At 38.5% G+C, this 12,017-nt stretch overlaps 1 protein-coding gene across 1 annotated transcript in view; it reads right to left on the bottom strand.

Annotated features, from left to right (window-relative positions):
• Window positions 1-2,115: 2,115 nt before the first annotated feature.
• malrd1 (MAM and LDL receptor class A domain containing 1) overlaps window positions 2,116-12,017 on the bottom strand; it is a 66,678-nt gene continuing 56,776 nt past the window's right edge. The window contains exons 27-33 of the mRNA XM_075452292.1: window positions 9,421-9,546; window positions 7,657-7,723; window positions 5,212-5,303; window positions 4,997-5,087; window positions 4,845-4,905; window positions 2,736-2,843; window positions 2,116-2,638 (exon numbers count right to left, since the gene is read on the bottom strand). Of these exons, the coding sequence (XP_075308407.1) occupies window positions 2,552-2,638; window positions 2,736-2,843; window positions 4,845-4,905; window positions 4,997-5,087; window positions 5,212-5,303; window positions 7,657-7,723; window positions 9,421-9,546 (632 nt within the window). The 3' untranslated portion in view covers window positions 2,116-2,551. The remainder of the gene's footprint in view (window positions 2,639-2,735; window positions 2,844-4,844; window positions 4,906-4,996; window positions 5,088-5,211; window positions 5,304-7,656; window positions 7,724-9,420; window positions 9,547-12,017) is intronic.

The following is a 12,017-nucleotide window of genomic DNA, read 5'->3' as shown; positions in this document are numbered from 1 at the left end:
CGATTTAAAGTTTAGTGGCTATATTCTTCAAATCCATATGTGGACATGTGAATGTAGTTTTAGCTTTAGCTAAGGTTAACTCTGGCTGTGTCTACAGCGATGCTGTCCACATTATACATTAATTTATGTAATACTCACTTATCTAAAGAGACTCAAAAATGAGGAACATATTGGAGAGCAGTGTGGTTTTTTTTAGTGTCTTGCCAGTGTCTGGATCTGCCAAAAGTAGTTCTACTTTCTGGTCTAAAGCTAGTGGTTGCATTTCAAATGTTCATCTCCCTTTAGGAGAGACGAGAGACAGGAAGAGTTTAATGACTTTATTTCTACAGCTCAAGTAGTGACAAGGTGAAAGAAATTTTACATGTATTCTTCAACTAGTCAGCAAAGCTTGAATGGCAGAGGTCGGCGATATGCATAAATTCAAGAGCTTCTGAAAACATATTTTGTGGAGCAGGACAGGGCAGACAGGTGGGGAATAGGATTTCTGTGCCAGAGAACACAGATTAAAGTCAGTTCTTTTCAAATAAACATTGTACTAAGCTTGTATTTACCCTTGCAATGTACCACATTTGGTAGACTAATGAACTGGTATATGCAACACACTGACAATTCTGCCACTTCAGCTTTAGTTGGAAAAATCTCCAAAACATTTAGCTTTAGCTGTAAGTCTGTCCATTCTTGTGTCAATTAATCATAACCGAAATGGAAATTGTACTTTTAGCCCAAGATTATTTATTTTGGTTTAAGTCATAGTAGAAAGATGAGTTTTAGCTGAGTTGAGAGCAAATATAGCTCTTGGTTTTAGGCTCTGCAAGCAGAACAGTGTGCCAGAAAAAAGGTAATGAGCTGCTGTAAGACGAGGGCACAAACAATAAAAAAAAGAGGAGCAGCTTAATGGATAAAATTGATCCTCCGGCCCTCTGATAAATCTCTGACCCAGAATACACTTACAGACTTGTATAGGACTTTGCAGTGATGAAGAACGAGACAAACATTAATGACTCTGTGTCTGGTGGTCATTATGGAGCCAAAACATTCACCTGATGTCTATTACAAATGGAATGGCAGCAGCTTTGGGGGTGTGCATCCCTGCTCAGTGTATTCATATTAAAATACACATCACCATAAATCAAATTATTGTTCTTATCAAGCTATTAACATTTGATGCTTTAAGCTATTACTGTGTGACAAGGATATATAAATTATATCTATATTTTGAATCTAAACATTTGCTCAGGTGTCTGCCCTGGTGTAAATCTTGTGTTGGTGTTCAGATGCCAGAGTTTGGATTTACAGCACAGTGATAAGTTTAACACCTGAAAGACACGAACACAGGGATCTTTGCAGCTGTATTTTGGTTGGTTTTCTGCCTGCTATAGATAAATAAATCCATTTAAGTCAGCTGAGCAGGGCAACAGTTCCAACAGTCCAGCGACGGGATACACTCACATGTCAGCTGACTGAATACTTAATTGTCCTCATTGAGAAAAAAAAGGGGGATAAATGTTATCTCATTTCCTTGGAGCAATTATTGTACGAATCAATGTTTTCATGTTAAAAAAAATAAAAAATCAGAAATTGCAAAATTAATGACAACATGCACTATTTTTTTCATGCATTTACATGTCCATAAAAAGTAATAGAGATGGCTCAGGCATGTTTACCGCCACAAATCTTATTTGAGATACTGAATAGAAAAATGTGGTTTACCAAATGGTAGAGCAGATCATAGATGGGTTCTTCAACCTTGGGCAAACACGTTCTGGGAGTTTTTGACTCAAATATGTCTTTATTCTTCTGTAATGGGATTTGACAATTTTTATTTTCATCTGTGTTGTCTCTGGCCCTGGGGTCACTAAGAGGAACAGTGCTGAAGCATTCAGAGTTGTGAAATGGCTAGGAAAGTCTCCAAAATCCTAAAAGGATGTGTTGAAAATGTTTATATTATTATATTTCTTTTACTAACAACAAGGCTGTCGCTGTCTGCTGACTCTTATGCATACCCTGCATACACTATAAGTCACACATCTTCTAGGATTTTGTGTTTTGTCAATTTTTTTATCTGTGAAGACACACCTGAAACAAAACACAAAGTTAATGACAGATGGATTTATTTGTTCTGCATGTGATCCAGTCGCCTTGTGCTGGTTGTACAGAGTCAGTTCACACCACACACAGCAACTGCACAATTCAACTTGCAATGTATTTTAATTAGCAAATAAAACGGGGGTAAACTCTTTTAGATGCACTTGTTGTGATTAGAGTGGATCACCAATAAAGACTCCAATCAGGGCAGCGACTGGAGGCTCAGTATGGAAATGTAGCACTTTCTCAATGAGCTGCTACACTGTCTGCATCCAAACCGTCCAAAATGTAATTGGTTTGTTCTTCTGCCCATTTTGAGTTGTTTTGGTAATGATACAATCTTTATATCACATGGGCTCACCGCAGTTAAACTCTTGCATGTCACTCCCAGCATTTCCTGTTAATCTCTACTGTGCCATCTCAACAAAGGCAAAATGCCCAGAGATGAATTTAAAGTCCATCTAATTTACGGTTCAGAGCTTTTGCAGTCAGCACCATGAGCGTACAAGGGGTTAGAGAAGGACAGCTTGGCATCTTTCCTGTTTGAAACCTGCTGCAGACAGACAAACAAAAAGAGAAATAGATCACATCCCTAACTTATACTCAGATAATCATGGTAAAGGCCAAAAGCCTTAGTATATACACCTCACCTCCACCTCTCTCCGCCAGGGGTAAACACTGATGGAGAGCCCCTGACCATCAGTCCTCTTGGGGTTAGTGCTGGGACAGCCACCTGGACTTTTATCCAATGATGAAAGCTGGGGGGGTAGATAAAAAATGAGATGAGCCTTGTTGTGTCAGAGCACATGAAATGGAAGCAACAATTAGAATCTAATTGACCTGTCATGCATTCATAATTATATCTCTGACCCCAAAAAAGCATATCATCATCTCTTACTGCTCTGTAAAGCAAGTGTTGGTGGTGAATTGCCGGTTCACACCTACACCTCACTATTTATAGCTGCATTCTCAGTGGCTGCAACATGACAGCAAACATGCACTCACATGCCAATACTGATACGGCTTACACTGTGTGGACGTATGATATCATATCTCAGGACCATGAGCTCTGATAAAGTGTATATCTGTGTTATATTTTTTGTATTGTATTATGAACACTACACGAAACAAGGAAACTTTAAAGACAGACACGTCAATGGTTAAATAAGATCAAAAAGCTTTCTATGTTTAAAGAATTTTTTTTTTCCCCACACAAGCATCTTCCAAATATCCTTTCACATTGATCAAAATATCACAACTGAATAGTTTAAACAATGAATAAAGGTGCAATTCACATACTGTTATGTAAAATGTAATACAGATAGTGACAGGTAACTCTGGAAAAATGATTGATTTATGTAGATTTCTGTATTAGTTGAAACTTCTTGCATAATTGTTCTCCTGAGAGGTGATAGCAATATAAATAATTATTCTGTTATTCAGATTATATCTATCAGATGATGGGTGTCTATAACCATAATGAGGTTGAGAGAGAAATTCACAGTTTGTCTGTGTATGACGAATTGTGTTCTGAATCTTCACTGATGGCCAAGTGGAAAGTTAGTACATGTTAGTGGCTTCATGTTTATAAATGTGAAGTTGTTATGCTACTGCATACATGTATGAGGGAAAGTTACTGCAGTGATAGCTGAAGTTGTCACTCAGCAGGACTTCCTGCTATCTGTAGCTGTTTTTTCTTAATGTAAATTTACATGTAAATACTCTTCATATTCTTGACTGAATCTAAAATTAACGATTGATTTGTTAAATAATGTTGTGTGAAACCCCCTTTAAGGTAAATCTGTAAGTTTTCTAGGTGGGAACACTTGTTAAAAAATAAATAATAAGAGTAATTTTCCACAATTTTGATATCTTTGACATTATGGCAGTGTTTGCCGTAATTTCATTGTTTCGAACATCACATAAAACTGAAGAACAACCTTTATTTCCTAAAAAAATTATTCCCTATTATGGGTGTCATTTTGCACAGTGTGTCATGAGCCTGTATCTCATCAGTACAACCCACACCAGGCACAATTTAATCGATAATAATAGGTTTTTTAACGGTTGTCTCTCTCCAAATCCCACTCAGCTGATGATATACATAGATAAAAATGTGTGTTTATGTGTGCTGAGGCACATCTCTCATTCACATTGTCATTTTCTTTTTTTTCTTTTTTCCAGCACTCTGTGTTTGAACAGATTATACAAATAGAATAGCTGTGATTGTATCATCACCTGTGCTGGATCTTTCTCAGCGATAGCAGGAATAACAAGAGAGATCAAAATTGCAGGAAACAAAGCAGACGGTGGGCGAACAATAATAGGAGCACCTGTGTGATATAATACAACCCAGTGTGGACACCATGCAGTTTCTAAAGCCTCTTATGTGACCTTTTTGTTCAGACTGCATTAGAAAAACTGTTTACCAAACAGGTTATTTTTGGCTTTGTAGCTGCTGCTTTTGCATTTGGTCAGATTGATTGTTTATGGCTGTACATGCGCTACACGGTGTACCGCACACAAAAAAAAAAACCTCGCAGACATGATTATAAGCTGCTAAATCAATAATCCTAAATCAAAAATCAAATTTAGCAGAAAGGCTTGGCGATCACCTCCTGACCTCTTCTAATGTTGGACCCGCTTATTGAATGAATGTGAGCAGAATGGTTGAAAAAATTTCATTTGTGTGGCTAAGAAACCTGATGTTAGGCAAAATGAATTCCCTGGTGATTGATTGGACATTTCTGTGCACTGACCTCTGCTTTCCAGTCAAAGTGTGGGTTATCCATCACCCCGTAGTCCATAGGGTTGGGTTTTCTGTGGAGCCAGCAAACGCACTCATCATCACCTTCACAATGATCAACATCTTATCAGAGAAAGGAGTGATGGTGCTGCAGGGAGAACTCACATAAAGTGGCATTTTTTCTTGCATGAAGCCAGAACACACACAGCAACTCCAGCTACGAGCAGCATCAAGCCGATGCCAACATACACAGAATCTAAACCAGAGGGAAAAGTTTAATTCGCCCTTTAACTGCAGTGAAATTACTGCAAGGATGTAGTGATTAAATTCAGATGAGACATTTTAAAAAAGGCGAGTAGGGAGGACAGTTTCTTAATTACCCAGCTTTGTGTCTTCTGGTGTTGGTGATGAGGTTGTGAGGATGTTTTTTTTCTTTACATGGCAACGGTTTCCTGTCCACCCTGTTTGACAGCTGCAATCAGACACAAAGGAGCACAGCACATGTGTTGAAAGGGATGCTGGGACCACGTGCTGTGGGAATTCATGCAACAAGAGAATCAGTCTTTATATGTAAAGAACCTTTTAAGTACAGTTTGGTTCCTAAGGGACTAACAAACTGCACATCAGTTACTGTTTTGGGTTTTTCATTTTACCAAATCCCACAAAACATTCAAAACCAATGAATACGATAAAACCCACACAGTTTCACAAACATATCCTACTAAAAATATCCTGTGGAAATACGTGAAAAACACCCAATGTGTATTAATCTAGTTAAAATAGTCCCTAACAAATGCCATATTTACTCTAATTTAAGAAGAGCTTGATGAGAACTACAGCAGGCCTTTTCATCGGGCAATTCTAAGAAACTATTGAGCGCATAAAAACAACTACAAACTGTACATTTGTGAAACTTTCAGAGGAACAAATGCACAGTGAAACAAAGCACTGTTCATGTCCTTCCTGGGTTTGTTGAGAACAAGAAACTATAGAAAACACTTTAGGCTTTAAAAAAAGAGCAAAATGATAAGATGAAACAGAAAAAAATTATTAAGCAAATAGCTTTAATTGTACATTCTGTATCAAACCTCTCTGTTTTGACAATTGGTATGAGAGTAATCTATTGGGCATCTATCGTGGAAACTAAGCCGGCTGGCCAGCCTGGTGAGCTGCATCTCTGGGAAAGAAAGTAAGTTCCTCTTCTCCCAGATTGACTCAGCTCCAAGTCAACATCTGTTCAGTATCAGCTTGATTTCTGAGCAACATTGACCCGCTAATGTGAAACACACAGCTCTCAGCGAAGCCAGACTGTGTCATTATCATTCAGAGAGGGGTCAGCGCTCATTCTGTGTGACAGTCTAGCTGTGGCAGTGGGCTGCTCCTGGTCCGGGTCCCTGATGGTTTCTGCTCAACAGAGTGGAGGAGCGTGAGGCACATACTGAGTCAAAGGTTGTTCCAGCAATGTGTGCGTCAAGCTCTGCAAAAATCAGGGCAGTTGTCAGTTCTGGAACAGACACAGACGCTCCAGACCACACTGAGAAGTGAGTGACGGGGGTAAAGTCCTGTTATATAATGAAAGGAGGCTGCGGTGGCAGAATACTGGGCACGAGTATGAACAAAAAGGGAAATAGTGCAGAGAATTAAAGAGAGACAGTGTTTCTGGGTCAAAAAGCACTCAAAAACAATATCCTGGCAATATCTTTTAATCATTATTATCACCCGGCTCTTTAGGTCGCAACATAAAACATAAACTAAGGCAAAAATTTTTTGTAAAATGCCCATTCAATGCTTAGAAAACATATCGGTAAGGCAATAAAAACGGAGGCATGGTGTTGGTGTCTGTACTTGACTGACAGCTGCTTGCTGTTGAGCAGTGACATGGAAATAAAGAAAACAAATATGCAGAGCTGTCCACATGTCGTGTGCAGACTGTTGGTTTTTACCACGATCTAAAAGTAAGGACCCCACACCACCATCTAACCAGCTGAAAATGTATTTGCTTTTACGAATACAAAAGTGAGTTCCACCTGTGACGGCGGGGAAAATTGAATGCAAATGCGTTTTTAAAGGATGCATTCTGATTAACAGTGTGGAAACAAGTTCCCCAAGTGTAAATAAATGTTCATGAAAGCCCCCAAAAAAGAAAAACAGGGCAGCAAATTTACAGTTATTCATGCGACCTGCCGCACAACTCATCTTTTTTGCAGAACTGAAACCTCTAACGCGAGAATGGAGAAATGTGAATCTCTCCGAGAGCGCTCATCGATGCATAATGACGTTAGCAGATCCAGCAGCAAGTCTCATAATTACATTCTTACTTTTATAATGCAATCTCTCACTGCAGACATTCCAAACTGCTGATGCAGACAACTAGATTCATGCGCTTAATTGTAAAAAAAAGAAAAGCCTCCAACAGCAAGAGCAAAGTTTCTGTCTCAAATGTGTTTTTACAACATAAAAACTAATATGCCAGTAGATTAATCTGATGCATTTCTTTTTAGTGGTCTGCCCATTAAGGCAGTTGGCAGCAGAGACCATGTTTAAATATTGACCAGGAGAATCAGAGATTCCCAGGGAACACTATGCTGGCGGGTAAATGTGGGCAGAAACACTTTGTTTAATCTGGAGAAGATAAGCAGATTCCCACATGCTTCACGGAGCATGTCTTTTTCAGGGAAAGAAGCAAGACTGATGGGATTTCCATGTTTTAAGTCTTAAAAAGAGAGATAAAGGATGGCAGGGGGAGTGGGGAGAGTAGACATGATACTCATCTTTGTGCATGGGATTGTTTGCGTCAGTCTGCGTGTGGGTGAAGTTCAACTTACATGCAAACAGGTCCGTGTCTCTCTAAAAGACATGAGCCACGATTCAGGCAATACCCCGGAGGACACTCTGCAAATATAGCAAATGTTATTAACCATCACTACATATCACATTTAGAATGATGGTACACCAATACACCCCACCCCACACACACACAAAAAAAAGGAAATGCTTTTTCTTAGATCTTGCCACCATTTTTCTCCTCATGTGGCAGGGAGCAGCGTGTTGCAGCTCAGAACATAAAATCAGTGATGCAAGTTACCAGATCTCCTTGAATTAGAGGACAACTAGTTCTGAGTTGTGTCAGTCTTTAAAAGGTTATTTGCAGCAAACATCTTAGAGAACACAGATCTATTTTTGTACAAGTTGCATCTGCCTGAGTATCTTCTGTATCGTCATGTGATCCCACATAGACAGAGATCAGTTTTCATGCAAACTTGAGCATGTTTAGAAATTAAAGTGATGTGAGATTCTGTGGGTGGAGCCTCAACAGAATTTGGCTATACGTTGGCAAGAGTCCCCCATGTCTTCTTTTCTGTCTCTATGTGATACCATGACAGACATGAGATCGTAAATGGGAGAATATGCGGCTCTGCCTGTAGGAACCGCACTTTACATTTTACAGTTACCTTCTTCTTTTAAATCTACTTTAATTTCAGACCACTTTCTTTTTTTATTAAGGCAGCGTGCGTTTTACTGGTCCAGCTGAATTAAAAACCTGGGTGATTTGCTTGTTGCTCATCTCAGAAAATAAACCACCAAATAATAAATCTTTCTTCTACTTACTTGCTGAATTATTTGCTGGTTGATTGAATCAGTCATTTGCATAGTAATTTATGGGAGGAACCATGCACTACATTTTATGTTCAGGAATGTGCATGTTTTATACGTGTGGGTATTTTTCTTTCAGTTTGAAAGCAGCACACTCTCATATATTAGGCCCCAGGACTCTGTGGGAACAGACCATCTGCTGCTGGAAATCTTTTTGTGGCCGAATAAATAGTTCCTAATTTCTGTGATTGCATGATTAAGCTCATTGTCTTGCTGCAGAAGGAGTTTAGGAGGCTGGCAAATTGTATTTTTTCCTCCAACCAGTACATCTCATGTCTGAACATGCCTCTGTGGGTTATTTGAGGGTTATCTGGTTTGCCTGTTAGATGAGTATTTTGGAATCCACTCACGTTCAGGCATTGGCTTTGTGACTGGTTTGGCAGTGAAAGCAAACTAAATGGAAGATTTCAATGGATTGGATTTTGGCAGGTTGTAGTAACCTGGGAGGTATGCTTTAAAGAGCAAAGAACCACACTTCAAATCTGAGTAGAGACAGTGTTTGGCGTGGACTGGAAATGTGCGGATAAGAGTGAAGTTTTGCGCTTAAATCAGAACTGACTGATGGTTAATAAGCATATAAGACAGTGAAAAGAACAAAGGTGCATCACAAATCGAATGAAAAATCTGTATATTTAGAAAAAACACACATTCTATTTAACTGAGATGGCGCCATATTTGACTGTCAACGTGATTGACATCAAAGCTTTTAAACAAACTAAATAAAACACAAAACCACAAGTAAAAGCAGGAACTTCATGAAGAAAATTTGTGATCAAAGGTGAAATGCATCGCAAACACTCATCTTCACTTTTAGCAGAAGTGAGGTCAATACATTTTCACAGTCGGTACAACAGGTGAAGTGTCAGGAAACCATGAAATGGAGGTTAGTTAATAAAGGAGAAAAGAAAAGGGTGAGATAAGTAGAGACATGTTACCATGGCAGCTGGACTCGTCTGAGAGGAACGGCAGACAGTCGGTAGAGTGGTCACATCGCTTCTGAAGTGGGACACAACCAGGCGAATTTTCACACACCAGTTCTCCCAGCTCACATTGCAGCAGAGCTGGTGGAAAGATGATGAAATATGAGGAAGGCTGGCGGTATAATTCTGAGATTACAACAAGAAAACATCAAAGGGATAGGAAAACTCAAATCTTTTAGACTTTGAACCTTATCTGAGAGACAATATTTGTTTACTTCTTTGAATTTCTCTACTGCATATTGCTCATCACAACTCAAGCTCTCCATGCCGACATTATGCAGTAGGAGCACAAACCTGTTGGTTTAAATCAACTACACAGTGATATGTTTATTTAATTCAAGGTAAACACAAGAAACCTGTGTTTTGTGTGATCATATTTGAGAATAATACATGTTAAAATAGAACAAATGCAACATACAATCATATAAAGCACTGGGATTAAAAAGGTATCAGTCATGAATGTGGTAAAAGAAATCCAATGTAAAGTGGTTCTGGACAGAAACTGGAGGAAATTTGAACAGGATGTCTCAAATACAAGGACTCAGACCTGAAACTGAATCAGGCTTCAAATTTTCCCCACAGTGTTGCTGACTCATGCAGATACAGTTCGAATTCAAACCTCAAGCAACATACAGCCGTGAGGAAAGGAAAGCACATCCTCTTTCAACTCTAACGTTCTATGTATCAGGATATCATAAGGCAACTGGCAACTGTCTTGAATGTTTTCCACTTTTGGATAATATTTCTCACTGTAAAATGATAGACTCTATATAATTTGGAAATGGTCTCAACCCCTTCCCAGATCGATTTATAGCAATAGCTGCTTCTCTATATAGGATAGAACAGATATGTGCTCTTCTTCAGCACCTCTTCAACTTTGGGCTGAATCAGAAAGTTCCAGTGCTGTTGAAGACATCCCTGCCTTGTTCAGATTCCTAAAACATATCACCCATCTGCCCTCAGTGACTACAGACCAGTTGTCCTAACTCCTCACAATAAAAAAAGGCCTGGAGAGACTGTTATTGGCTTAACTTGGTGACAAATGAACCTCTTTCAGGACCCACTACAGTTAGCTGATCTAACTTTAGTGGGTTGGTGTTAAAGATGCCACCATCTACCTGCTTCAGTGAGTCCACTCTCATTTCACACTTTAAGGAATGTACCAAACAGGAAGAAGTGAAAGTGTTTTGTCTTCCTCAGTTCCAGTAATCATAACACTACTTTTGTTTGCATTTAATTTGATCTCAAAATCCATACCATACTGCAAACAGACTTTCAATAATTGTTGAATACATCAGTGGTTAACCAGGTTATTCAGAGAACTATATCATTCAGCCATTACCATATCTGTTCAACTACTGTGAGAGATCAGCCATTAAAATGAAAAAAGATTTTTTATATTACCTAATGTGAATGTATAATTTCATCATACCTCTGAACAAAAACTGGGAACATATACCACTTCAACAATTCTCCAAAATAATAGAAAGAGTTTACAAAAATAGACTGAACTTAGAAAAGCACAAGTTACTCACTGAAAGCCAATATAATTTCAGACCAAACAGACATTAGTGTCAATAATAGCATCAATCACAAGTGGTAAAGAAATATGCAGTTGGACTATTCTTTGACTTCAAAAGAGCTTTTGACACTTTCGATTGTACTATATTAACTATAAACTGGAGCGGTTTGGAATCTGAGGCAAATCATTAGATTGGATCAAAAGTTATTTAGGAGACAGCAGTTTGTGAAGTTGGGTTATTTCTGTTCAACATGTCATGTCTTGTGGAGTCTCCTAGGAATCAGTGTTGGGGCCAAAACTCTTTGCTCTGTATATGAATTATATATGCAAAGTTATTTAAGCTAATATCATTTGTGGATGGTACCAGCATTTTGTGCTGTGGGTAGAATTTAAAGCAGCTAATATAAGATATCACTAAAGATATGAGCATATTAAAAACATATTTCTATAGAAACAAACTTTCTTTAAACTTGAGCCACTTACCCCATCTATATTTGATAGTAAGGAATGCTTTGGAGTGTTTCACAGCTGACTTCTTTCCAGAAATCCTTAGAACTAATATTCTGTAACTTTCTTGCCAGTGACTGGGGCCTCAGTGTAATCTCTTGGCTTTTAATAAATCTGATATATTTAAAACTCGCATTTGTACATCTTACACTCAAATCAAGGACCATGACTTCCTCTACCAGACTTGATCCATGCTTTAAATGCCGCTCGAGCCTCAGCATGCAAATTATCTACATAGTCATTCCAACTCGGCTTAACCTTATTGTCATTCTTATTCCATATATAGAAAGATCTACAAGATAAAAGAAGAGCTTCCACCATTTTTTGGTAGCTCAGTGTCTTCCAGTAAGAGGTCAGTGTATGTACTGTCTTCTTCAATATTCTTCTCAGTTAAGCCCAGTCTGTTTTCACTGCACTTGAAGGATGATAGCAGGGGTAAATCCTCTTTGTTTAACAATACTGAAAATGGTATATAGTCAGCAAAATGCCAGGTCAAAATTAATTTCCATAGTCTGTATATCAT

This window comes from Odontesthes bonariensis, chromosome 20 (genome assembly GCF_027942865.1).
Source record: "Odontesthes bonariensis isolate fOdoBon6 chromosome 20, fOdoBon6.hap1, whole genome shotgun sequence".
Lineage (NCBI taxonomy): Eukaryota > Metazoa > Chordata > Actinopteri > Atheriniformes > Atherinopsidae > Odontesthes > Odontesthes bonariensis.
The sequence above is the reverse complement of the archived record's forward strand: the minus strand, read 5'-3'. Positions and strand labels throughout refer to the sequence as shown.